The 27,837-nt window shown below is 47.4% G+C and overlaps 1 protein-coding gene across 3 annotated transcripts in view; it reads left to right on the top strand.

Moving 5' to 3' along the window:
* CDC42BPB (CDC42 binding protein kinase beta) overlaps positions 1-27,837 on the top strand; it is a 106,180-nt gene that overhangs the window by 42,661 nt on the left and 35,682 nt on the right. For all 3 annotated transcript variants that reach the window (XR_004817822.2, XM_025443953.3, XM_025443952.3), the window contains exons 2-11: positions 6-97; positions 6,317-6,400; positions 9,996-10,091; positions 14,638-14,786; positions 19,111-19,204; positions 21,124-21,324; positions 23,089-23,337; positions 25,137-25,216; positions 26,995-27,161; positions 27,247-27,366. Coding sequence is in view for 2 of the 3 variants with exons in the window: in XM_025443953.3 (XP_025299738.3) it covers positions 6-97; positions 6,317-6,400; positions 9,996-10,091; positions 14,638-14,786; positions 19,111-19,204; positions 21,124-21,324; positions 23,089-23,337; positions 25,137-25,216; positions 26,995-27,161; positions 27,247-27,366 (1,332 nt within the window). In the remaining variant the exon portion in view is untranslated. The remainder of the gene's footprint in view (positions 1-5; positions 98-6,316; positions 6,401-9,995; positions 10,092-14,637; positions 14,787-19,110; positions 19,205-21,123; positions 21,325-23,088; positions 23,338-25,136; positions 25,217-26,994; positions 27,162-27,246; positions 27,367-27,837) is intronic.

The raw sequence follows: 27,837 nt of genomic DNA, 5'->3' as shown, positions 1-27,837 counted from the left end.
TGTAGCTAAACCATTTACACAACTGGTGAAGGAGATGCAGCTTCATCGAGAAGACTTCGAAATAATTAAAGTGATCGGAAGAGGGGCTTTTGGAGAGGTAAGATAAACTCCCTTATACTGACTTTGCCTCGGTGGCCCAAACAGCAATAGCTCCCACCCAGCATTTTTAGGACCCCTTGTACTGATCTGTGGAGGGGGTCGTTACTGGGATCATTGGGAGAGTAGTTCTTGGTGGGCAGAGTTTGAAAGATACAATTAAGAGAAAAAGAAAAGCAGAAGCTTGTGACAGATGAGTTGCCCTGAATATTGTTTCTTAGAGGCAAAGAAGTCTATTAAAAATCCATGTGTTAATTGAAAAACATCTTGGAAAAAAAAAAAAATCATCTTGGTGGTCCTTTTCCACAGAGTGCAAGGAGGGCAAGACAGTAGCTGTTCTCATCATGGGCAGCTCGCCTGCTGCCGGTGCTGGGGCCAGTTATGAGTCCAGCTGCCTGCACTAGGGAGGGGGTCGGTGCACTGGACTTGCTGCTGTGGGCTGGACAGACGTGCCCCCCCCCCCCACCCCCCGGAGGCTGAGGCTCACAGCAGCTCTCGACCAGGTGCTTTTACAGTTAGTACTGCACATTGACCCCTCTGTTTAGGCTTAAACTTGGTAATGCATTGACCCCTCTGTTTAGGCTTTCCCTCTAGTTTTCCTGGGCTGGGGAAGTATGGGGCTCCTTCCTGGCCTATCCCTAGGAGTGTGTCTCGTTAAGGGGAGGGTGGAGGGGCAGCAGCATCACAAAGAAAAAAGTGAGTTCTGCTCAGAAATAACCCATCTCTGAGCTTCAGTAGGTTATGTGATGGTGTAAGGTCTGATTTTGTTATGTGAGGAGAAAGAGAAGGCCTTTGGAAATTGAAACCTGATTCAGGGCAGCATAGATGTTTGCTGACCATCTGCCTTGTAGCAGGACCTGGGCTGCTCTGGGCGCAGACACCAGCAAGGCCCAGGCCCTCAGAGAGATCTAAGGTATGGGCCACAGCCATAGAGGAGGGTTCCAAAGGGGCAGGAGAGGAAAACTAAAAGAACCAGAGACAACAGTGCTGTGCCCAAATAGGTTGTAGTTATTTTTTAGTGCTTTTCTCTGCCAGAGAACTTAATGCAAAACTCAGTTTTCTGAGTTTCAGAGAAGATGACCTGTATCACCTTTCAAGTTCCTCCTAAACTAAGCAAAATCCGTCCTTGCCCAGGCCTTTGCAAAAGCCCTTGGATTCTTTGCCTTCCCTCTGTTCCGTCTCCAGCTGTAGCAGCCTGTGTGAGTCCCACCCCCTACCCCTGCGTCCCCTAACCCTTCCCAGGCTCCGTGGCCTGGGCTCCCAATGCCGGCCCCCTCACCCAGCTCCTCTAGCCAGCCAGCCATTCTGCATCCCACCTGGGCTTCCATCACATGCTTGCCGACCCTCCCTTGTCAGAACTAGAATTTTGGATTCTTAATAGTACTACCATTACATGGCACCATATAGTAAGAGTGGCTTTACTGCCATTGTCTCCCTGAGATATTCCAGCAGTCGTGTACCTGAAGGGTGCCCAGTTTCAGTGATGACACTGAGTGGATTGCAGAGATTAGGGCTGTCAGGGTTGGGACCGTCTATATGAAGAACATGTGTGGTTCTAACTGAATTATTTTTTCCTCATGACATGCCAGGGGAGGGTAAGCATTGTGAGTGTCTGCAGCGAACGTGGGTATGGGAACCTGTGGCCTGAGAGCAGGGGATGTGCTGCTCAGGAGCCCCATCCCAGAGAGAGTGTGGACAGTCCAGAACTTGATGGGCAGCACTTCATACAATCCTGTGGCAAGAATGTGAAACTCTTAGCTCAGAAGTGCAGTCTCCCCCAACCCCCACCACCACTCAGGTGGAGTTTAGAGAAACACATCTAGATGATTATAGAAACAAGATTGGGAATATTTGGGGTACTGCCCTTTACCTCGAGTACAGTGGCTTTGAAAACACTTCCAGTATCTTGGGGACAGATGGTCTAGGAAGTGTCCCCTTCCCCCCCCCGCCCCCCCAACATGTATGTCAGTGTTTGATTTTTTCTGAACGACTGAGGGTAAGTTGCCTGTGTCAGGGAAGGGACTCTTCCCCACCCCCACCCCCGCCCAAATACCTCAGAGTATATTTCCTCATGGAGACAATCTATTAGATCATCACAGTTCATGAATTTGAGTTTTAAGTTAGAATACATTTTGTCTAATCGACTGTCTTATTGCAGTTCTGTCGGTTGACCCAGTGATGTTCTTCATGGCTTTCTTTTGGGTCCCTCCAGCACTAGGGCTGGGCTGGCATCCGGTATTATACTTGGTTGTCATGTCCCCCAATCATTTTTTAATGTTTTATAAAATTATTTCAGTTTGCATTTTCTCATGGAAACATCTAATCTTGGAGATTCTTACAGTATCATCATCATCTCATTGATGCAGTTAAGACTGAGTTTTGGGCCAAGAAGAAATTTCCAGTAAACTAAACAAGATTTTCATAAATTGTTTATTTTATAAGTTATGTGATAGAGGAAGCTTGTTTAATATACGGGACTTTTTGTTTGTTTTTACATTAAATTTTACTCCTACATTTCACTTCTACATGTTCTTGATTTGACAGGTGTTTTCTGTGGACAGATACATTCTTTTATCTTTTGGGTTTTTATCAGAGGCATTGGTGTCTTTCCTGGACATAGTCTGTGTCCTAATGATCTAAGGAAGTAAGATTCTAGTAAGAGTTCAAAGTGTTCTACATCTCATTTTCAGCAAGATCTGTATTGTTCGTGGAGCTTGTAATCTTCAGAATTTCATTACTTTCCTCAAAAGTTATCAACTCTGGGCAGCCCCGGTGGCGCAGCAGTTTAGCGCCGCATGCAGCCCAGGGTGTGATCCTGGGGTCCCGGGATCGAGTCCCACATCGGGCCCCCTGCATGGAGCCTGCTTCTCCCTCTGCCTGTGTCTCTGCCTCTCTCTCTCATGAATGAATGAATGAATAAATATATATATATATATATAAAGTTATCAACTCTTAACATTTCTTCCCAGTTAGACCACTTCTATAGTAAATACTGTGCAGCATTTTTTTCTCCCTGTTTCATTCATCTGGCAACCACCAGATTGTTCTCTGCATCTGTGAGTCTGTTTCTGTTTTGTTCTGTTATTATTATTGTTATTTTTTAAGATTTTATTTATTAATGAGAGAGACAGAGGCAGAGACACAGGCAGAGGGAGAAGCAGGCTCCATGCAGGGAGCCCAACGTGGCACTCGATCCCGGGACTCCAGGATCACACCCTGGGCCAAAGGCAGGTGCTAAACTGCTGAACCACTCAGGGATCCCTGTTCTGTTTTTTAGATTCTACATAAGAGTGAAATTGTATGGTATTTGTCTCTGATTGACTTATTTCACTTAGCATAGTGCTCCCTAGCTCCATCCATGTTTTTGCAAATGATAAGTTTTTCTTTCTTTTTTTTTTTTTTTTTAAGTTTTACTTATGGCTGAATAATACTCCATTTTGTATATAGACCATCCCCTCTTCATCTGCTCATCTGTTGATGGACACTTTGGTTATTTCCATATCTTGGCTATTGTAACCAGTGTTATAGGAGTGCATCTGTCTCTTAGAATTAGTGTTTTTATTTTCTTTAGATAAATACCCAGAAGTGGAATTGCTGGATCAAATGGTAGTTATAGTTCTCTCTTTTTTTTTTTTTTTTTTTTTTTGAGGAATCTCGTACTCTTCCAGAGTGGCTGCATCAGTTTGCATTCCCACTAGCAGTGCACGAGGGTTCCCCTTTCTCCACATCCTTGCTAATACTTCTTTTTCTCTGTCTTTTGATAATAGGCATGAGGTGATAGCTCATTGTGGTTTTGATTTGCATTTCCCTGATGATGACTGATGTTGAGCATCTTTTCATGTGTCTGTTGGCCATCTGGATGTCTTCCTTGTAGAAATGGCTGCTTAAGTTTTCTGCCTATTTTTTAAGTTGTTTTTTTTTTTTTAATTGTGTGTTCATTATATATTTTAGACATTAATCCCTTATGGGATATGTTGTTTGCAAATATCTTCTCCCACTCAATAGGCTGCCTTTTTGTTTTATTGATGGTCTCCTTCACTGTGCAGAAGCTTTTTGGTTTGACATAGTCTTAATTTTTTGTTTATTTTTGCTTTTGTTTCCCTTGCCTTGGGAGAGAGAGCCAGAAAAATAGTGCTAAGACTGATGTCCAAGAGATTACTGCCTATGTTTTCTTCTAGGATTTTTATGGTTTCAGATGTTGTATTTAAGTCTTTAATCCATTTTGAATTTATTTTTGTGTTGTGTGTGGTGTAAGAAAATGGTCCAGTTTCATTGTTTTGCGTGTAGCTCTCCAGTTTTCCCAGCACCACTTGTTGAAGAAACTGTCTTTTCCCCATTGCTTATTCTTCCCTCCTTTGTCAAAAGCTAATTAACTATATAAGCTGAGTTTATTTCTGGACTGTTTTGCTCCATTGGTCCATCTGTTTTTGTGCCAGTACCGGAGTGTTTTGACCACTACAACTTTGTAGGGTAGTGTGAGATCAGGGCATGTGATGCCTCCAGCTTTGCTCTTTCTCAAGATGGCTTTGGCTCTTAGGGATCTTTGGAGTTCCATACAAATTTTAGGATTATTTGTTCTAATTATGTGAAAAATGCCACTGGTATTTTGATGGGGATTGCATTATAGTAGCTTTTGTTTTTACACTAATATTTCACCTATTGAAGAAATTGACATACTTGTGACGTGATGACAAAACGTGTGCCCAGTGTTGTTCTTAGACATTTGAGGAATTCTCAGACCATTTATTTAGGCACTCTCAGTCCGACATTCAGAATTTTAGCAAGCTTGGTCAGTGGTTCAAAGACTGTAGCTAATACACAGCAGTTTGAACAGGTGTGGTGTGCTGAGCAGGGCCACCACAGTGAGCACCAGGCTGGCATTGAGAGGGATGACCAAGGGAGGTGACCAGAGGGCGATTTCGTCCCACACAGTCCACATAGTGGGCAGCCGGAGACTGGCTACAAGCCACATTGTGTAGGAGGTACCTGCGACCCTCAGCAGGCTCTGGGGATCCATCAGGGATTGTGTGTTGTGGATCCCCCGTGCCCCCAGCCATCAGACCCGTGGGAGACAACAGGTGATTGTGACCGTCACATGCACGCACTTGAGGGTGAGCTTCTGTCACTTCTTAGCATGTTGTTTAAACCTCCCAGCCTCAAATTCCATATCTGGAAATACGGCAATAAACACAGCCACCATGGAGGATTGTGGTGAGGGTTACCTGGCAGGGTGCAGGTGAACTATTGCCCAGGGCATGTTAGCTTGTGTGATTACTTTGATGATGATATTGTGTGATGTATGTAGTTTAGAAAGCCAGGAAGTAAATAATTCAGTTGATATAAACTATGTGGCTGCCTACCATCGGCAGCAAAAAGGTACAGCCATTAGGTAAGTAACTTATGGATTTGTGATGGGGACTTAGGCCAGTGAATGATTTTTACAGGATAGCATGTACCATACAATGGCACAAACATCACATCTGGTATTGGTAGTGATGCAAGAGCTCATCTGAGATTTGGTGGGGATCAGGAAATCCAATAGGACTTCTTGAAAGAGGTGGCATTTGAGTTGTACCTTGAAGAATGTGGCTGAGCTGACATGCTGTGTGCCAGCTATGTGCCTAACACCATTCTAGGCACATATAAGTATTGCATTGGCTCATTTTATCCTCATAGCAATTTTAGGCCAGTACTTTCCTAGTTGTAGAAACCCAAAGAGAAGAATTTGCCCAAGTCACACTCCAGAGCCCATGCGGGTACTCACCATGTCTTGAAGATCTCAGGGGTAAAAGCCGGCACATGCTAAGGCTGGCCGTGGGAGTGAGAGATAGATGTGAGCACCAGTGGGGCGGGTAGGGAAGAGTGTGGGGATGGAGCCCTAGCACACAGGAAGGAAGGCTTGGGAAAGCTTTTCTGATGGAAATCCTGGGCATGTGCCAAGGAAGAGGAAGGTGAACCCTCCACCGTGCACCCATCCCTCACTGTGGAAGGTTCTTGAACTAAAAGCAAGTGAGGTGAAAGTTGCAGCATGATTGACATCCGGTTTTGATGCTTAACAGTGCAAATCTTTATTTATGTAAAAAACTCTTCTTTCCTCAGCAGCTCATTTTCCAGAGTTTCATTTCCCCAGGCAGTAAAGATCTCACTGTAGTTAGATGAAAATGTGCTGGCTTTTTGTTCCAGTAACTACATTTTTGTTAATCTCCTATTCATATTCCAGGTTGCCGTTGTTAAAATGAAGAACACTGAACGAATTTACGCAATGAAAATCCTCAACAAGTGGGAAATGCTTAAAAGAGCAGAGGTAAGCCTGGAGTGTGACTGACAAACAGGTGAATGGGGCTTTGTGTGCAAGGAGCGTGGCCACAAATTCCCGCTGGGTCCGGACCACAGCCCCCCGCAGATCTGGGGCTCCTTCCCTGATAAGAGTGGGCTGCTTTGTGTCACCATGACCTCAGCCCTGTCCTGGCGTGCTCCGTTTTGCACTGCTGCCCACTGTGCTAGCAGGCTCCTCCCCCTTGAGGGCTGTTTACTGTCAGGGCAAATTAAAGACCTCACGGAAATTTTAGGCATTTATCTCAGTTCTGCTTCCTGCACAAAAGGCATTATTGAATTTGGAGCTGACTTAAGTACAGAAATGTCTTTATGCTCCATCCTAGAGGGAGGACGAAGATCATAAGTGAAAGTAGATGGTGACCGCTTGGCAGTTTCAGATGCGTTTTTCCTTAGTTCTGTGTCCTTGTCTGTGGTGCCTCTTTCACGCTCCCGGCCCCTGGCTGAGACAGGTGGGGCTGTGGAGCAAGCCCAGGCTTTTCCTCCGTTGCTGCCCAGACTCGCCCTCCAGCTTGCCTTCACTAGCCATTCTGTGTTCCTCTACCTCAGGTCAGGGAGATAAGCATTCTTCCTTTCCCGGGCTCCATCACTCACCCTGTGTCCCCTTGCTGGACTGCCCTAGGCCGAGTGCCCTTGGTGTGTCTGGCAGGGGTTCACCCTCACCTGTCCCCCCTCCTTGGCATCACCTCTGCTGCGCCCCAGCTGTGAAGCAAGCTGACCCTGGGATTGCACGCCCCTAGGATTGGCCACCTCTGGAAACTCCTTCCCTGGCTTCTGGCCTCTCTTATCCTGTTGCTCTGAACCCTCCTTGTAAGTTTAGGTGGCCCTTCCTCCTGTGTTCTGTGATTCTTCCCTGGGCTGATGCCGCCACCTTAGGCAGATAACGCTACTGATGTTTCTTCTGGTCAGATTATTCTCCTGAGCTCAGGTTGTCATTAACTTGGTGGGTGGGCATTCTCACTCAGCATCCCAAGTTCATAATGTCTGTCATTTGCAGCTTGTTCTGCTTCCCTGTATGTAACCTCCTCCCCTCCTCCTGCCTGCCATGCACCCAGCACAAGGCCTCACATCTGTATTGCTCTGGGAATGCACATTGGTGGGTTGCCATCACCATTTTTGCAGTCACCTGGGCTCCAGATGCTGGTGGCCCATGATTCTGCCTCAGGTGACAGCACAGTGGTCGTGCCTTGGCCCCGCTGGTCTCTGTCCCGTCCCTCACCTTGTCTTCCTCATCTGGCGCTTCAACCTGCCTCCATCCCCGCAGCCCTTCTTCGTGGCACCAGTGGTGCTCTGGTCATCACAGGAACGTTGTCCAAGTGACTCTTTGTGGGGAACAAAGTAGCTGGTGTTACATAAAAGTTTGGGGAAAGAAAAAGTGTTTGGGGGAATATATGCAAATTCATTCAAGTTTATATTTTTATAGGAGTGATTGATTTATGAAAGAAGATAGCTGAGCATATTTAATATGACTTGTTATAATGTTAACCTCCGGAGCTGGGGTGGGGATGTGTGTGTCTGTTTAAATTTTTTAATTTATAAAAGTCCCAAGATTAAGAAGAGAGGAGACTCTCACCTTATCATACAAATTAGTGGGCAGCCCGGGAGGCTCAGCGGTTTAGCGCCGCCTTCAGCCCAGGGCCTGATCCTGGAGCCCTGGGATCGAGTCCCACGTCAGGCTCCCTGCATGGGGCCTGCTTCTCCCTATGCTTGTATTTCTGCCTCTCTGCCTCTCTTTCTCTCTGTGTCTCTCATGAATAAATACATAAAATCTTAAAAAAAAAAAAAGTTAGTATTTGCCCAGATGTCATGCTATGTACATTTAAAAATTATAGAATTATGAAATTTAAATCTGGTTACAGACATCCTAATCGACAGACTCAGAAAAGCCCAAGAATATCTTCTAATTACTATGATTATCTCAGAATATATGTAATAGGATAGATGTGTATGTGATATGTATAAAAACAATATTGATATAAAAAGCTGGTTAAAGTAATTTATCTTTTTATTATTGAGTAAGGTTATTTTTTTAAAAGATTTTATTTATTTATTTATTCATGAAAGACAGAGAGAGAGAGAGAGAGGCAGAGACATAGGCAGAGGGAGAAGCAGGCTCCATGCAGGGAGCCCGATGTGGGACTTGATCCCGGGACCCCAGGATCACGCCCTGGGCCAAAGGCTGGTGCTAAACCACTGAGCCACCCAGGGATCCCCCTGAGTAAGGTTATTTTGAACGTTAAATTTTATATTAATTTCTAAAAATCTTTAAAAAGCATGAAGTCAAAAGGAGGCAGTAAAGAAGTTGGCAAAGCCATGTGAATTCTTAACTTGTGGATCATGCTGAGCTTTTTAAAGCTCATCTGTTTTGCTCATAAATAAAGTACTGAAAGTTTGCTCTCAAAACAAAACAAAACTGCTGAATGATACATATATTTCCTGTCTGTGGGTCACTATGCTGGTGATCCTGTTTAAGAATGGCTTTCATTCTAAATGTGGATAGATAGATGCTTGAGAAGATGGAGCATCCCTGCTCCAGGCCCTGTGGTCTGGGTGGCTGCTGGCTGAGGGGCCACAGGGGCTTCAGAACCACTGGTCTCTGCACATCTGGACATCGTAGGCTGATTGCTGGCCGTTCAAGTTATTTTATCTGCTTTTAATTAGTAGAATCAGGGCACATCTACTTCAGTCATTTCTTTTTGAAAGAAAAACTTTAAAAAACAGGTCTAGAACAGAAAACTTACAGGAAAAAAAATTCTAAAGTTCACTGTGAGTTTCCTGAAAGAACAGGTAGGATTCTCCAGTGCCCTGCAGAGCAGCGCCACTCTTATTTTTGTTAAGTTTTGCAAGTTTCAAATATAAGGAGTTAAAATATTAGGTGCTCAATAAGGAGAATGTTTTATTATAAATTATGCCAGAGCACCCAGGCATTTTAAATACAGGGCCACTTGTGTCATACAGCTCTTAAATCAACCATGACAGCCTAAAAGATAGCCTTTTTCCTCACGTGAGACTGGCGGTAGGTCTTCTTGGCATCCGTATGCTTCAAGTAATCCCATCTCACTGCTCAGATATTCAGTAAGCACACATGTGCCCTTTCCTGCCAGCCACATGGTTGCTAAACCGTAGGTCTGTGGCAGAGAGGGGCAGACACAGGGTGGCCATGCCACAGGCCATCAAGAGAGGTCAGACAGTGCTGGTTGGGAGGGATTGGAGGCCCCCTTGAGCCGGGAGGAATGTCCCATGCTGGCTGCAGCAGCGGACTTGTGCAGGAGGGCAGGGGGGTGAGGCCCATCACTAGGCAGGAGTTTTCTGGAGTTTGGCACCCATGTGGGCAGGACTGGGAAAGAACAGGGAAGCGCGTGGCCACTCAGCTGGTGTAGATGAAGACTGAGGAACAGGTGAGAGCCGCCTTAGGGGAGATGAAGGGGGAGGGAGGCCGGATTTCCTATGGCCTGGAAGGCAGGGGACACTGTCTCCAGAGCCTCTGTCACACAGCAGGGTCCCCGCTATTCAGGACTATACTCCTTAGATGGACACAGACTGACCCTCCCCCTCATTCTTTACAGACCGCCTGTTTCCGAGAAGAACGTGATGTGCTGGTGAATGGTGACTGCCAGTGGATCACTACACTGCACTACGCCTTTCAAGATGAAAATTACCTGGTATGTTTGGGTCTCCAGGAACTGAGGCTCTATCCGATGGCGGGTGGCTGAAGTTGTTGATTCCCTTGTGTTCTTCCTAAAAAATGAGTAAGACATTTGGAATTAAAAAAAAAGACTAGTGAAAAAAAAAAAAAAAAAGACTAGTGAGATTGTATACTTTGTTTTTCTAATCACTAGATAACCTGATTATTTTGGTCACTGGATTCATTACACTTAAATAAGCTGGGAGTAGGGACGCCTGGGTGGCTCAGTGGTTGAGCGTCTCCCTTTGGCTCAGGGTGTGATCCCAGGGTCCTGGGATGGAGTCCCACATTGGGCTCCCCGCAGGGAGCCTGCTTCTCCCTCTGCCTGTGTCTCTGCCTCTCTGTTTCTCATGAATAGATAAATAAAAAAAAAATCTTAAAAAAAAAAAATAAGCTGGAGCTGTAAAACATTTTCCACCTTGAGTTATATATAGGAACAAGAGGGTGCTGTGGGGCTTATTACAGTGGCTCAGCTTTTAATGCCAAGCAAGTGGTCCACCTCTGCTGCTTGACAGCAGGCCTAGTATACTGCACTGGTTTGCAGTCTGCCCGGGTGAATGAGCTGGGCTTCCTGGGGCCTGCTGGCGTGGGTGTTTGGGGGACTCTTGTCATCCATTTCTTCTGACTTGAGCTGGCCTTACTTTTACTCTTGACCCAGCCCATCGTGTGATTCACAGGTATACTGGATATGAGTGTAGAGACCTGTTAAAGCAGACATGAGACAAGAGCTCACAAGTGAAGGGAAACTAAACATTTGGTCTCGGGCACTTTGAATTCCAAGAGTGGCTCTAGTTTTGCCTAAAACTAAAAATATCCTTACATGGATCTCTGGGTGTCAGGGCAAGCCCAGACCTCTGAGAAGTTGGTCTCTGCCTCACTCCTCCGGCCCACACCCGCTCGGCTCCAGCAGTGGCCACAGGGGCTTCAAGGGTCAGCACAGCCTCAGGGCAGACCCCTGTCTCCCTGAGCTTATCTTCACTAAAGTGATCCATTTCCTACAGCAAACCTTACAAGCAACGAAGGGTCTCTCTTAGTCATCTTAAGAACAATCTATTTCAAACATCAGAAAAGTCCTTTAGATTTGTTATACTCTTTATTTAGAATTTAAAATAGGGACATCTGAGTGGCTCATTTGGTTGAACGGCTGACTCTTGCTTTCACTCAGTCCTGATCTCCGGGTCAGCCTCTGCGCTCGGTGTAGAGTCTGCTTGGGATGTTCTCCCTCTTCCTCTGCTCTCCACCCCTCCCATCCCCCAGGCATGTGTGTGTCTTCACTGTCTCTCTCTCTAAAATTAAAAAAAAATTTTTTTTAATATATATACTTGTTTCTAGAGAGGGTGCCGTCATGTTTACTGAGCAAAGGCACGTGGGTCACCTCAGTACGTCCTCCCAGGGCCCCCTAGCTTAGACCTTCATGGTTGTCACTACCTTTTAAATGAGACATCTGGAGCAGAAGGGATGAAGTCATTTGCCCAGGGTTGTCACACAGATGCAGGGGCTGAGCAAGGACCGCAGCCTGGGGCTGTGGCAGGAAGTGGTGCTCGGTGTCCTTCCCCACAGACCGCAGAGTCCTGATGCCCTGGGGCCCTCTCCACATAGCCCCCCCCCCCTCCCAGAGGGGACTGGCTCCAGCTCATTTCCGATTTGAATGAAGCTTCCGAGCAGTCTAGGCTATGTGGGTCTGTACAGAAGGAAAGCAACATGCCTTCCTGAGATCAGCATAGCATGTTGCAGTCTGAAATGTTAGATATTGCCAGGCTTATTCTGACCGAAGACAGTCAGTTAGGAATTCCAGCTGAGAAGCCATCTTCTGGAGTGTGTGGAGTTGCACAAATGGATGTGCAGTAGAAACTAAGGAGAAAGGAGGGCAGGGTTTTGGGGCTTTTTGGGTCCTCATACTGAGGTTGGTCAACCAGGATCTGGCTGCTGTCTCTGCTGCCCCCAAGTGGTGCGTTTGAGCAAGTTCCTCCTCTCTGGGATGGTGGCAGTTAGCACCTTTGTGGGGCTTGTGAAGCAGGCCAGGCAAGCTGTGCTAGGTGTCCCTCGTCATGTGGATTCGTTGGGCTCCCTTGCAGTGCCAGGTCGTGTTATAATTTCTATAGTAGGTATCCAAACTTGGCCTGTCATAAACATTAAACCTGTTTCACCCGTAACTAGAAGGGCATTGGCTTACTTAGAATCCTGTGTTACATGGCAGAGGAAAGAATTGGTTTAGTTCTTATTCCAAAAACAAATGTCTACGTGTCTGCTTTAGAAGCTCTTACAGTTTACTTTTCTTACAGATTCGTTTTCCAGGAGCCTATCAATCACATAGGCTACTGTACTACATTTTTCTTTTTCTTTTTAGATTTCTAGGTAGACCTGGAAACCGTTGAGATTCAGCTAGAGGTGGTGCTTGACTTATTCCTCCTGCTTTCTTTAGAGGCTGCAGAGTTTGGCTGTTCATTCACCTAGTCTCCCCTCACCCCGTGCGTGTCTGTCAGCAGGTGCTCTGGTCTTTGCCTCCATGTATCTATGATATCTACTCCATCCTCTCTGCCCTCCACAGTGCCTGTCAGCCTCACCTCCTGCCTGGACCCCCAGGCCTCCCAGCCCCTCTTCTGCTCTTGGCCTTCATTCTCTAGTCTCCTCTTCCTGGGCAATCAGTGAAGACTTGTAAAGTAAATCAGATTGCAGCTTCCTAGCCCTTAGAGTGGGGCCTGGCCTCACCCCCACTCCTTGCTTCTTCTGTGGTTAGTGGTCTCTGAAATTATTGTGACTATACGCATGCTTACTTATAGTCTCTGTTTATCCCCTTGATGTCAGCTCTGTGGAGGAGCACCCCTTGCCTTAGAGGGCTCATGGCTGAGAGTGAATGAGCAAATGAGTGAGTGAACAGGGGAAAGCACTAGCTCTGTGAGTGCTATCCAGGGTCTTCCGTGAAACAGGAGCTGTTGCAGGTGTGAGTGAGGGGGGATGTAATTACACAGAACTCCTACCCTTGGACAGGTAGGCAACAGTGCTACAGTGCTGTGAGATCGGGCGGGGGGTGAGTCCTGAGAGCTGTTTGTGAGGCGGGATGGGAGGGTTGTCAGTACAAGTGCTTTTGAGAGCAGGGCCTAGAGTGAAGGCTCCTCTGTCAGATGAGCCCAACAGCATGGTGCCTACTCTCCTCTCTTATGAGGCACTGAGGGCTGTCTTTAGCATTGTGGGTCTAAAGATCCACTTGCCTGTGTTCAGATCCTAGCTGTGTCACTTGCTGGCTGGGTGACTTTGGGTGTATCCTCAGGCCTCACTTCACCTGTAAAATGGGATTGTGCAGGACTGCAGTGGACATTCACAGAGATTACAGGCGTAAATCAGAGCCTGAAAGCACAGAACATAGTAGTTGCTCACTGAGTGGAAGCTTGTATTTTTGGTAGGTTCTTAGTAAATATGAAGTGATTGTTTCTCTGGGTCAATAAACAAGGAAGTAGTATTTCCCCTCTGTTGGTTAGTTAACTACTCAGACCAGAGCATCTCTCTCCTCGAAGGAAAGTGGCTTCAGGGAAATGATTCCTCTGAGGTTAGGCCTGCCTGCTTCTCCAGCAGTCCCAGGGACTTGGTAGCCCCAGCAGTGTGTGGGGCAGCTGCCACCCTGACTCTAGCTGTGATGGCCTTACCCATCCTGGACCTCCCTGACCTAGACACTCCCATCAGGCATCAGAGCATTCAGGGTGCTACACCAAGAGGCTGTCCTCTGACAGAAGGCCACCCTGTACCTCCAGCCCTGGGACGAGCTGGCTCCCAACGGAGGGACACCTGGCACCTGGGCCTTTTTCTTTTGTACTTTAATTGCTACATAAGCAGTAGATGTTCTGATTTTTCGTGGGAATGTACTCAAAAATAGCACCCTTTCAGCTTGTTCATGGGATTGCCTTTCTAATAAGAGCTGCTAGTTTCATGTGGTTTTAGATAACTCACCTTCCTCCTCTGGTCTGGTGTCTTCTTCCTGTGATGTAAGGGCCTGGAGAATTATTTTAAACCCAGTAGAACTTGATAGATCACTAAACGTGTCTCTTCTTTGGGTCTCTAGCTTTTTTTTTTTTTTAAAGATTTTATTTATTTCTTTATGAGAGACACACAGAGAGAGACAGAGACATAAGCAGAGGGAGAAGCAGGCCCCCAGTGGGGGCCCGATGCAGGACTCCATCCCAGGACCCCAGGATCACGCCCTGAGCCAAAGGCAGATGGCTTAACCACTGAGTTACCCAGGCATCCCTCAGTCTCTAGTTTTTATTGTGCCTTCTCCAGCACCAGACCGTTTGGTCACTTTTTCCATTGATTAAACATACCATCTATTGAAATTTGTTCTCTGCCAAATGCCTAACTTGAAAGTACAGCAGTATTATGATACATCAAAGGGAAATCTCGGATGACATAGGAGCAAGCCATGGATTAGACGTAAAGAGCCAGAAACTTCCATGGTGGAAGTTTGGCCTTTAGTTTTCAGGCTTAGTGCTGACTAAATACTCTGTTTTCTCCCATCTCTTCCCAATTTGTAGTACTTAGTCATGGATTACTACGTGGGTGGTGATTTACTGACCCTGCTCAGTAAATTTGAAGACAAGCTTCCAGAAGATATGGCAAGATTCTACATTGGTGAAATGGTGTTGGCCATTGATTCCATCCATCAGCTTCACTACGTACACAGGTAATCACCTCTAACATTTTACAGAAACTGCATTTAATGTGTTAAAACACCCTTTCAGAGTTTTCTGTGTCACAGACCCCAGGTTGCAGGCCACCCAGAGAGATTGTGCAGTTAGCAGGTCCTCACTTTGAGCTGCCCCAGTGCCTGGCACCAGGAGATCTTGGCCTTACTGTGACAATTATGATGCTCGAGTGTCAGCCACCTGAAGCCACCTTTGCTATTTACCTGACATTGGCTGACCCTCTCCCTTGCTGTTCCTTCTCCCTGGGATGCCCACCCACCCTCTAGCTCATGATTCCCTATTTCTGCTTTCTCAGAACGCCTTCCCTATTCCATGGCCCCCCAACAAAACACAGAGGAAAATGAAGCAGAGGAGGTGGGCTCACACCATGGGAGCCTGCACACGAATGTGACTGGCTCTCAGGGAGGGGTCAGTGTGGCTGGGTGCCTCCTGTGGTCTGGGTCTCTTGCTCCCCTGTGAGGGTGCTGCGTCTGCCTCTTCCTGTTGTTTAAGGCCACGAAATCAGTCTGGCAGGGGGTTGTTGTTTTGTTTCATTTTTAGCAAAGTCAGATAGTTGTACACAAGTCTCCTGCCTTTTGCCCGGATTCCACTGGCCACCAGTAGCTTGTCAACTTTTTAAACTGTTCCTTCTGGTATTGACCTTATATTTCTAAATAACAGGTCTCTCTTGCTGTTCTTTTTTGCAGAGGAGGGAGATTAGATCACATCTATTAAAATGGGGATTTCCTCTTTACAGCAGTCTCTCTCCCAGCCCTCTCTCCCACACACGCTCTCCTTCCTCTCCTCCCATGTCATCCCAGTCCATAATCGGTAACTTTTGGTTAAATTGGCGTTTGCTGTTCATGTTACAGTGCCTGTGTAAATATTACAGATGAGCCTTGCAGTTACAGTATTTACACCTGCATAAACTATCTCTTCCAGCGTTAATAGCAGCCCAGTTTGTTTGTTTTTTCTTTAAGATTTTATTTATTTATTCATGAGAGACAGAGAGAGAGACAGAGACATAGGCAGAGGTTGAAGCAGGCTCCATGCAGGGAGCCCGACGTGGGACTCCATCCTGGGACTCCAGGATCACGCCCTAGGCCAAAGGCAGGTGCCAAACCGCTGAGCCACCTAGGGATCCCCAGACCTGGTTTTTCATAAGCATACTTTTCAGTGGCAGCCAGCTAATGATCTCCAAACACCGTGACCAAATTATAAAGCTGTGCATACACAGACATAGCAGGTAGCCCCAGTCCTATTTTTCTTGGAGCTGCCTCTGCCTTTTTTCCTGTTCCCTTCGGCCCTGGGTGCTCCTGAGTCTAGTGCTCTGCCCTCATTCTGAGAGCTCTTGCCCCTGGGCAGGTTCCCTTCCCATCTCCCTGGGGTCAGATCCCTTGTTTTGAGTCACACATCTTCCTTTCTTGGTTCATTCTTTCGATTCAGTAGCAGATATTCTCTGTAGTTTCTGGAAAAGGAGGCTCCTGAGATCATTTTTTTGAGATTGGTGTCTTAATCCCATCCACATGTGTGACTGATGGATGCGCTGGTATGGAATTTTAGATTGGAAATCACCTTCTCTCAGGACTGGGAGGGTGTGACTCTCCCTCTTTGGGAGGCTCAGGCCACCATACTCCTGTGGCGTTGCAGCATGCTCGGCTGCTGTCCTGCCTGGGGCCCGGCCTCTGCCCCTGTCAGGAGATTTTCCTCAGCAGACGCAGCTCCTGCTCCAGGAGTAGTAGCCATGGACCCAGTTTGAGGAGAACAGCCCTTCCAGTCTTGCCATGAGTGTTACCTCACTGTTCGGCAGGGAAGCCAAGGTGCAGGGGTGTGGGACAGCTTGCCTTCAGCCACAAGTCCTCCCCAGGCATCAAGCTGCAGGTCCCATGTGTCACAGAGTAAGCAGAGGGAGCTGCCCCCAAATCACTGTTGCTTTTTTTAGGGCGATGGGGTTTGGGACAAGGGATTTTCTCTTTTTTTCCATGGATCCCTGAGTATCGTTGTGCCTGCTAAACCGATCATTGTAGTTGTTTTCAACCTGTGATTTTATGTTCTACCTTTCTGACAGACTGTGCCCAACTCCTACCAGAGATAAATGTCTTTGCATTTGTCACTGATCTCCAGGGAAATTAATCTGACCAACTTATTAACAGTTTATTCTTTCCCTGTTTTCCCTAATTAGAAAGCTTTCTCTTTATTTTCTTAATTGGCTATGTAGAAGCTTCACTCTGTTGTTTGGCCTCCAGGCATAGTAGGAGAATTAAATACGTAGCTAGCACCCCCCCCATCCAATACTCAGAATTCAGACTTAGCGCTTGAATGACCCAGGCTGAAACCAGAAGGCTTTGCATTTTTGGTAGAAAGTTCAAAGTCAGGTTGTGTAGAAAGTCAGTCCCACCCCACCCCAGGCGTGGACATGGTGTAAGGGGGTTGGAACTGCTTTTGGTAGGGCCAGAAATAAGTGGGCTCTGTCCACACGAGTGATAGCACGGCTGCATTTATTTATATTTTTAAAGAATTTTATTTATTTTTTTATTCATGAGAGACACAGAAAGGCAGAGACATAGGCAGAGGGAGAAGCAGGCTCCCTGCAGGGAACCCGATGTGGGACTCGATCCTGGGACTCCGGGATCACGCCCTGAGCCGAAGGCAGACACTCAACCACTGAGCCACCCAGGCGTCCCAGCTCTGCTGCATTTAACAGACATGATCCGGGCCCTGTGCCATAGCCCTGGGCCCTCTTCTGTGCTTGCACATGGGCTGTGGTGACCTCAGGCTGTGCACCCCACCCCCCACCCCCCTGGCTGGGCTTCTGCTGCAGCAGAACAGCTGCGGCCCAGCTTTGTGGCAGGGGAAGCAGTGGGCAACCAGGAGCAGGGAGCTTGGCACCCAGGCTTCCTGAGAGGTCAGCCCTGGATCCCAGCAAAGGCAGGAACGAAGAGTCACAGATGTAGAAAGGCAGGTCGTTGGAGAGAACAGACAGCATGGCTTCCGAATGAAAGAAGAGTGCTGTGGTTTTATGAAAAGGAATATTCAGAGAACAAAAACGGTCTTGGCAGAGGAAAAACTAGAACAAGGAGCTGCGTGGAAGAGATGCAGGATAGCGCAGAGGAAACCTGACCAAGATGGAGAGCCAGGGTGGGGAGCAGGTGGTTGGGGCAGTTCTGCAGCACCTCCTGAGGAAGGGCTCTGATTCGGTCCTGAAGAGGCCTTCCTGTGCTCCCAAGAGCTGCTTACTTATTCATGTGTCTCTCTGCCCCAGTGGATTGAGAACATCCTCATCGTGTACTCACTCCTTGTACAGTTGGTCTGGTTTTGGACATTCTGTTCTGTCCTGTTGTCTGTCTGCACCAGAGCCATGCTGCTTTAATCATGGATGCTGAGCCCGTGGAGGCCTAGTTGCCCCATCAGACCCCTGCTTTCTGCTTAGGGTTTTCCTGGTTGTCCTTATGCAGTAACTGATCCATGTGGCCTTCTGTATCAACCTGTCTGGTTCCAAAAAAAAATAGGACATTGGGAAATTTTTCATGTGATGGGCCCATCAGTCTGTAAATACAGGCCCTTTTTTTTACTTCTGTGAAGTTCTCTCAGATTGTAGTTCCAAGTATTAGTTATGTTTTATTGTTTCAATTTCTTTGGGAACTCCGGTTAATTATATTTTGGGTCTTCTTAGCCTGTCTTCCACTTCACTCCAACTGCCCTCCATCTGACTCTTTACACTGCTTTGTCTCCCTTTTATTCTTCTAGATCTTTCCCTCTCTTTCTTTAATGCCTTTCATCACATCTTTATTTGAACTTGTTTTCCTTTGGGCACCTTATAATTTAGTCATGATATCTGGTAAGATTTTGATTTTTTTTTCTGTTTCTTCCAGAGTTAAGTCAACTCTTTGTTTCTTCCTGTTTTTGTCTGGTTCTGTTGTTAGTTTGTATTTTCCTGACTCATTGAGGGTTTGTTTTGTTTTTTTTTTTCTCTCCTGTTTCTGTTTATTTCAGTTTGGCGTGCTGGTTACTGTCGTAGGCCTGGGGTCGAGTGTAGCCCCTGGCACAAAGGAGACACTCAGGAAACCTTGTCAGCAATGTGGTGGGAACAAGAGTGGTGTGTCACCCGATTGGGAATTAGCTCATGCTAGGAGTGAGTGGTAGTGGTGCTGACCACCATTCATACCCAAGCAAAGCATTACGGGGAGACATTTTCCTGAGATTGTCATGGCTATCCTGAAATGACATTGCATTTGCTCAGCTGGTATACTGCTAGTTAAGGGCTTTGACCTCCCTAATGTGTAGCGTGGAAATGGTTAATTGATTTTTTTATTTTACTAACAGAGACATCAAGCCTGACAATGTCCTTTTGGACGTGAATGGTCATATCCGTCTGGCTGACTTTGGATCATGTTTGAAGATGAATGACGATGGAACTGTAGGTATTTTGTTGGAGATTTTCTGTTTGATTTGGGGTATTGCTTGTAATTAGAAAGGACTTAAAATTTCACCTTGAGATCCAGTTAAGAAACCAAGGTTTGAATGTGAATTTAAAAAGATAAATCGAGGGATCCCTGGGTGGCTCAGCGGTTTAGCGCCTGCCTTTGGCCCAGGGCACGATCCTGGAGACCCGGGATCGAATCCCACGTCGGGCTCCCGGCATGGAGCCTGCTTCTCCCTCCTCCTGTGTCTCTGCCTCTCTCTCTCTCTTTCTCTCTCTATCATAAATAAATAAATAAATCTTTAAAAAAAAAAAAAAGATAAATCGATTTAAGAGAGAGTTGAAATGTTCTACTTAAGTCTAAAACATCTTTTTTGCTTTCTGTGTTTATAAAAGTAATGTATATACCTTTTCAGCTAGGGGGCTGTCAGGGTTCCTTGCATGGCTAGGCAGCTAAAATCACATCACTGCTCAAAACTCCGGTGCAGGCTGGTCAGGTTCACTGTGACTGCCCCCTCACCCCCCCATTTCTGTCTGCAGGCAAGTAACTTCTTGTCAGGGTTTTCTCTCCGTGGGTGTGTTAGATCTAGAAGCAGAGGTCCTTGATGCAAGGCTTTACTCTCTTTCCACCAAGCTGGTCTCTTATTTCTCCATCTATTTTTTTTTTTAAGATTTTATTTATTCATGAGAGAGAGAGAGAGAGAGAGAGAGAGGGAGAGAGACAGAGACAGAGACACAGGCAGAGAGAGAAGCAGGCTCCATGCAGGGAGCCCGATGTGGAGCCCAATGTGGGACTTGATCCTGGGTCTCCAGGATCACACCCTAGGCTGAAGGTAGAGCTAAACTGCTGAGCCACCCGGGCTGCCCTATTTATCCACCTATTGATGAGTTGATATATTGGTGCTATCCTCAAATCCAGTCTTTGATGACAAGACCAGTGGCCTTGGACTGAGCTCTAGAATGTTGGTTACCTTTCTCACTTGCACGTGAGGAAACTCCTCCTGTGTTACCACCTCATGTTCCAATCTGCCCACTGCCCACTACAAAATCCTACAGCCGAGCTGCAGAGAAGTGACTTTGGTCATGTGACTCAGCCTGACTTGGGGTGCTGCTTATGCCGCATGGCCCTGTCCTCTGTCACGACCCAAGGGAGAGTCTGGCCTTCATGGGACAGACCCTCAGTCTTTTGGACTCTGTTCTCCATGTGCTTCAAGACCAGTCTGATTTTTCAGATGACCTACTCCCTCTTGGTTTCTCTGTGGTGATCGCTGCCCTCTCTGGCCATAGCTTTCTGTAGACATGTCACTGTGTTGAGGCCTGTTCCTGCTAACATCAGTAGCTGAGGGACTATTCTTTCCCTTTGGGGGGAGTCTTAGCCTTCTGGTTCCCCATCTGGGGAATTCCTCAGCACCCAGCTAGTGCCTGGACCTACTTCCAAATGTTCCCATCTGGGAGATTAAGGGTAGGCTCTGAGTGAGCAGCCTTATTAGCATCCCTGGGAGCTAGAATTTGTTTAATGAGAGCCCCAGTGGCCTATGTGCACACGTAGGTTGAGAAGGACCGGTCTGAACACCACGTGGCCCCTGGACCACACTTTGGGCAATAATGACAGAGCATGTGGGAAATGCCACCCTTTGGGGATTGCAGTGCCATTAGGGGGCTGAGGTGGGCATTTGGGCGTGGAGAGACCAGGCATGCGAGACAATTCTCATGTGTTCTGGAAACTGCCCAATGTTTGGTGCTACAGGAGAACAATTATTTGCATTAAATTTTGACTAGGTTTTTTAATTGTGATCATGTATCAGTTTTATTTCGTGATTATTTCCTTATTTGTTCCGATTTTAGAGAAAGTAGTTAGGAATTTGGCATTAGCGCTACCCCCAGGGTTTCCCTCCAACACTGCCCTCTCCCCTAAGGTTCAATCCTCCGTGGCCGTGGGCACTCCTGACTACATCTCGCCAGAGATTCTACAGGCGATGGAGGACGGCATGGGCAAGTATGGCCCCGAGTGTGACTGGTGGTCTCTGGGCGTCTGCATGTATGAGATGCTGTACGGAGAAACGCCGTTCTACGCAGAGTCGCTTGTGGAGACCTATGGAAAGATCATGAACCATGAAGTAAGACGCCGCATTTCCATGTCCTGTTGGTTCGAGGCCTGGAGGTGGGAGGGCCTCTAGGAAGCTGTTAGCATCTTCGGGGAAGAGATGATAGGGCTGGAGGGGGCTGCTGACCACCAGACAGGAGCAGAGGGAGTTAGGGGGTGGAGTCCACACAGGCTGCCGACATAGGAGGTGCAGGTGTAAGGGGAGGAGAGCTGCATGGTGGGGTCAGGGCCCAGGAGAAGCAGGCATCCGTGCTGACTGCATGGCCTTGGGGCAACAGGGGGTGAGGAGCAGTTGGGCAGTTCCACCTATGGCTCTGGATTCCTCAGTTGTCAGGACTGGGCCACACGCCCCTCTGTGGCAGCGTCCCTCCGCCTCCCAGATCCTGTTCCATTTCCCTTTCCAGCTGTGCGGTTTTCACTCTGACCTTCCCCCCGCTCCCACCGCCTCCCCTCTATTCCTCATACCATTTGCTCTTCCACCTCATGTTTCTCTCATCTGTTTCTCTTGGTCACGTGTTTCTTCCTCACACCGCCTCCTCCCTCTGCCAGCATGCTCTCAGCATCCTTCCACACCTCCCAAGGATGGCCCTCTCCACTGACCTGTCCTCAGCCCTGTCCCCCACTAACTATTTGAGTGGGGAGCAGATTAACCCTGAAATGGTGGGGGGATTTTCCATTTAACTCAAATCAGAGCAGGCCATGTTTGTAAAAAATACTTTTCCCAAAGTAGAAATAAATGTTTTCACTTGTAAATGAATATACACTTCCCATAAAATGGTCAGACAACACAAAGGTGCAGAGGGTAGGTGGTGGAAATCACTGCCTCCACTTCTTAGTGATAAACCCTATCAAAGTACAGAACGGGCCTCAGTGAACTATAAATTGCTGTGGGTGCTGAGCTTGAGCTCCCTGTGGGGCCTGGTCTGGTGCTTTCTTTGTGCCTACTTACTTGATTGTCATGCAGCCCTGTGACATGGTGCTCCTGCCGTCCTTGTTTCTAGATCACAGAGGTGGAGCTGGGCCTTGGCACCCAAGCTTGCTGCTGTGCTGGGCGTTTGTGGGGCAGGATGGTGTGTGGGGGGGAATGTTTGGTTGGATGGCATCACATCACATATAACCAGGGGGTTTTGTCTGGCTTTTTGTGCTCTGTCTACCCAGTACACAAAAACACACCATTCTCTTGGGTGTGCGTGTGGGGGGCGGGTGTTTGGGTGTGGGGTGTTTGTGTGTGTGTTGGGTGTGTGTGGGTGTGGGTGTGGTGTGTGTGGAGTGTATATGCGTGCACGCACCGTGTCTCTTTTTAACAGATTTCTTTTTGATGAGCATTTAGGCAATTTGCGGTTTACTTGGTCAGAATATAATGCTGTTGTGAACATGTCAGGTGTTCTTTTTGTGACGGTTTCTGTAGAATAAAATTTTCAGAGTGGAATTGCTGTGGGTACTGGCATACGCACTCTCAAGGAGCTGAGCCAGCCTGTTCCACTGCAGTGTGTAGTCTGCGTCCTTTGCCACTTCGATGGGTGACAGTCTATCGTTCTAATTTATGTGTAAGGTGGCAACAAGTCTGCCATGAATGAAACCAGCAAAACTAAGGATTTTCTCATTTGCCTTTCTGGAATTCAGTTCACTGGCTATGGCTTGCATTTAGTTACTGTGAAATTAGGAATGACTGTTGCTTTGGAGTGGTTGCCTCTGTCTTGTTTCCTGTAACATCTATAAATCTTCCATCTTTCTGAGTAAGTTTTCATCCCGTGTCCACCGACCTCCCACCCCCCAGGAGCGATTTCAGTTTCCATCCCACGTCACCGACGTGTCTGAAGAAGCCAAAGACCTCATTCAGAGACTCATCTGCAGCAGAGAGCGGCGGCTGGGCCAGAATGGCATAGAGGACTTCAAAAAGCATGCGTTCTTTGAAGGTCTGAACTGGGAGAACATACGGAACCTGGAGGCACCTTACATTCCTGATGTGAGCAGCCCTTCTGACACCTCTAACTTTGATGTGGATGACGACGTGCTGAGAAATATTGTAAGTGTAAACCGTCTCTCGTGCTGTATCCTCGTAGGTCTGAATATGGAGAGTGTTCTGTGGACGGTGTTGTTCCCAGTGTGATCGGTCTTAGGACTGTGTTGGTTCCAACTTTAAAAGATCTGGCAATTGTTTTCAAGAAAATACACCTTTTATTCCAGCCTTCAGCTTGGTCCTTAATGTCCCTTCTAAAGAATAAGGGTTACAGGCACACCTCATTTTAATGTGCTTTGCAGATACTGGTTTTTTGTTTTTTTTTTTTTTTTTTACAGACTGAAGGTTTGTGGCAACCTTGCCTCCAGCATATCTGTGGGCAGTTTTTCTAACCACATCTGCTCACTTCTGCATCCCATGTTGGTGATTCTCACCGTGTTTCAGATTTTTTCAGTATTAATGTGTTTGTTACAGTGATCCATGATCGGTGCTTAGGACTTACTGAAAGCTCAGGTGATGGTTAGCAGTTTTTAGCAGTAAAATATTTTTAAATTAAGGTACATACTTTATTTGTTCTGACGGTGCTGTTGCACACGTAATAGATTGTAGTGTAGTGTGAACTCGATTTTTACGTGGGCTGGGAAAGTAAACAATGCACTTGACTTGCTTTGTTGAGATAGTCACTTTATCATGGTGGTCGGGAACCAGACCCGAAATGTCTCCGAGGTACACATGACCTCAGCTGAAGTAAAACTGAGTTGAACAGCTCCTTTCCAGACCTCATCAGACATACTTGTGCTGTAGTTTCATGGCATTTGGCAGTGTCACCAATGCTCCACTTAAAGCTTCACCTCAGCCCTGTCACCACTTCCAGACTGCGAGGGGCCTGGCCTGTGCCCCCATAGTGGACTTGCAAGCCCCTGGGGCCCCAGTCCCCAGGCATGAGTGCACAGGCTTCCTGCTGTCATGTGTTCTCTCTGTTCTGTTCTCATGTGTGTTTCTTTGTACAGCAGGGGTTTAGGAGCAGCAGTGACCATGTGTGGGTTCCGAGTCCTCCCACTGATGTCTTGGGTCCTCCAGGTGGGGTCCTGGTTCTGGGGCTGCCCAGTGTTTGGCTGGTCCAACGGGGCCTCTGCTGTACCAGTTGGTACTTTTAGCTCCAGAGAGTTTTGCTCAGAGGCTGTAAGGTTGTTGTGACCTGGTTTGCGGGTAGAGGACCTGAGGTTCATCCAAGTAGAAGAAAGGTCTTGATTGCTCCCTAGAGAATTAGTCAAATAAGAGCCAAGCCATAGACCGCACAAAGTAGTGTCGCTGTGGAAGGGGTTTTCCTAGACTCTAAAGAAACTATTTACATGCTGACATTTCCCAGATGAATTATAACTTTGGCTTCGTGTTTGATGAAGGATCCTAAAACTGAAAGAGAAGAGTTCACAATACATTTACCTAAGATATTCTACCTTCTGCCTTTGGCCTCTGTCTCTGCCGAGAGCCTGGGAACCCTCAGCCTCTGCCCCCATGCCTCCAGGTGGTTGTGCTCCTGCCCCGTCTGCTCGCCTCTGTGCAGGGCCGTGTCAAGCAGTGGCTCCTGTGGCTTCAGCAGGTTTGGCGTCACAGGTGTGATGCAAGTTGGGCCTGTGACAGTATCATCATCTGAAGCAGTGTGTGTGTTCTCTTAACTGCATTGTGCATGCAGCAGGCACTGCCAGGCCCAAGAACTGTAAACCTGCCAGTGCTGCGCTCGCTCCCTGGCGGGAACACTGTGTACTCCAGGATTCTCTGTTCTGACCCCTGACTTCACTGATTTGTAACATTCTTTCCTTTTGTTTGAACACGGATTTCATTTTGTTGTATGTGTTCTTATGCAGGATATATTACCTCCTGGTTCTCATACGGGCTTCTCCGGGTTACATTTGCCGTTCATCGGTTTTACATTTACAACAGAAAGGTAGGTCTGGATTTATCATTCCCCAGGCAGAGCCTTCCCTTGGGCTAGATGGGCAGTCTGAGTTGGGGAGGGGGGATGTTCCTGTGCGGGTGTGTGCCTGCATCGGTGTTGGGGGGTCATGATCAAGGGAGCTGTGGACAGATTTGTCCTTTAAATGGGACACCTGATGACTACACAGTGACATGTAGCAGGGTCAGGCGACGACTTCTACAAACAGGAGACTCTTCTCCTATCTCTGTTATATAGTCTACTGCTTTTTTAACAACGCTGTGAAAATATGAAACCCATCCTTGGCTCATGGGAGGTAGTTTGCTGACTTCTGACTTACAGACCATGAGTGTTGGCAAGATTTATTCTGAGAGAATGTCAGTGGCCGAAGCTAGCAGCCCTGTTCCCTGCTCATGCCCTACTTTCATAAGGATTTTAGCCACAGCTCTGTAGCTTCCACCATGGAGCTGGAGCACAGTCCCAGGCTTAATGGAAGAGGCGAGAGCAGAAGCCCCAGGTGTAGCTCCAGCACCTGAGGACCATGGTGACTATTTGTACCTGTCAGCCTCTCTCTTGAATGGGCCTCTTTGCCGAGCTGTCGCTGGCTTTTAAAGAACCTGAGCCAGGAGGAAAGGCAGACAAAATGAAACAGATGGAATCACTCAGTGCCTGAAGGAGGGCCACACACTTGACTCCAGGTACCTTCTAGCAGCTCCTACGTGCATTGATGAGAGTTCCTTCAGGAGGAGGTTGTTTCTGCTTGAGCTCATAGGAGCTCCCTTGGTGTGAGGTGCCAGGGTTAAGCAGCACTAGAGCCAAAGTGATAGTTGATGCTTTGTAGTCCACAGGAAGCGGTCCAAAATGCAGTAGGCATAATGACCTATTAATCTTGCTTACAGAGGTTCTTGATTTTTCTGGGCCATTCTAGCTCAGTAGGTACTTGTTAAACCTTCAGGTTCCAGGCCCACCTACCAAGGCTCTAGTATGACAGGTCAAGCCCAGGTCTCTCCTTCTGGAACAGAACCCATGGTGCTGGCGTAGCACAGCATTCTTGAGCCACTTTTGAGAATCAGTGGCCAGGCCCTTCCATAAACGTGTGTGTGCTGGGTGCCTTTGCTGGACTTCTGAGTGTAGCAGTACTCAGGAGTCTCCCTGGCATCACTGTCACATTAAAAACAAGAACTAAATAATTTGTGGACCTGCTCAAGAACTAAGCTCTGAGTGAGAGAATCACCTTGGGCTTTCATAACTGTGTGTGTGGTATGCACTTGGTGGTCACTGGTCAGTAGCTGTGCCACGCACAGTGCTGGAGTTGAGAGAACCAGACAGGTTGTTCAGTCTGCAGGGGAGGATGAGCCCCAGAGGATTGAGGGGCCCATTCCCTGAAATTCTCAGCCAGTCAGTGGCAGAAGCAGGAAGCCCTTGGTGGCCTCAGTGTCCAGGGCCATCCCCTGGGCCCTCTGCCGGGCCCCCGCACCCAGCTACCCACAGGATACCATCTCCTGTTACATTTCTGGTTGAGCATAAGTGGTGACGTAGAGATTACATTCCCTCCTTTGCAGAGGGGTTTTCTTTGACCACCTTAGAGGGCACGTTCTTGTTAATCACCCTGTCATCCACTAATTAGCCATAAGGGAGACTCTGAATTCTGGCTCGATAAATAATAGTCTTTTTCACAGGTATTTTGTTTGCCTGTTTGGAAGACTTGTCTTTTGCCCCAGGAAGTTTTAAAATGCTGATGAACTCACTGAATTCTCAGTAGATCAGAAAACCCTATTGCTTTATTGCAGCTGTTTTTCTGACCGAGGCTCTCTGAAGAGCATAATGCAGTCCAGCACATTAACCAAAGACGAGGGTGTGCAGCGGGACCTGGAGAACAGCCTACAGGTGGAAGCTTATGAAAGGCGGATCCGGAGGCTGGAGCAGGAGAAGCTGGAGCTGAGCAGGAAGCTGCAAGGTGAGGGCAGCGCCCAGCCTCCCGCGACCTCGGCCCACTTGCCCTCGGCGCTGGCCTGCCCTCACGCCCTGTCTCCCTCCCCTAGAGTCCACCCAGACCGTGCAGTCCCTGCACGGCTCCACCCGCGCCCTGGGCAGCTCGGCCCGGGATAAGGAAATCAAAAAGCTAAACGAAGAGATCGAGCGTCTAAAGAATAAAATAGCAGGTAGGTGTTTTAATGATAACTGCCTGGTCTCTGTTCTTGGGCATTCATCCCTTTGGGGAAAATTTTCAGTCCTTTTCGTAAGGTGAAAAAGGGGGAAAAAAAAAAAGCTTTGGCTTCAGTGCACCTACTTAGAGGTCTCCTGTTTTGTCCGTTCACTTGAGGTGATTTCTGCACCTTGCTTAGCCCACATAATAGGATTTTATAGTTGCAGCTAGAATCTGTTTCTAGTATCTCATCCACAAACCTTCACAACATTTTACATTTCTCTGTCTTGATTCCTCTCCTTGTAGCCCTGAGACAGAATTGCCACAGCTTACTTCTTCCCAAGGCTTTCCTTGGTGACCTGGCCCACTTTCCTCAGTGTTGTAGGTGTGGATCTGTCCTTCCATCCATCTTCTGTGGTTCCTAGATTATCAAAGCTTCCTACTCCGATCACTCTTTAGTCTTAGCCTGACACATGTGTCAGCCTGG

Source organism: Canis lupus, chromosome 8 (genome assembly GCF_003254725.2).
Source record: "Canis lupus dingo isolate Sandy chromosome 8, ASM325472v2, whole genome shotgun sequence".
Classification (NCBI taxonomy): Eukaryota; Metazoa; Chordata; class Mammalia; order Carnivora; family Canidae; genus Canis; species Canis lupus.
Note: the sequence above shows the minus strand (reverse complement) of the source record. Positions and strands in the feature narration are given on the sequence as shown.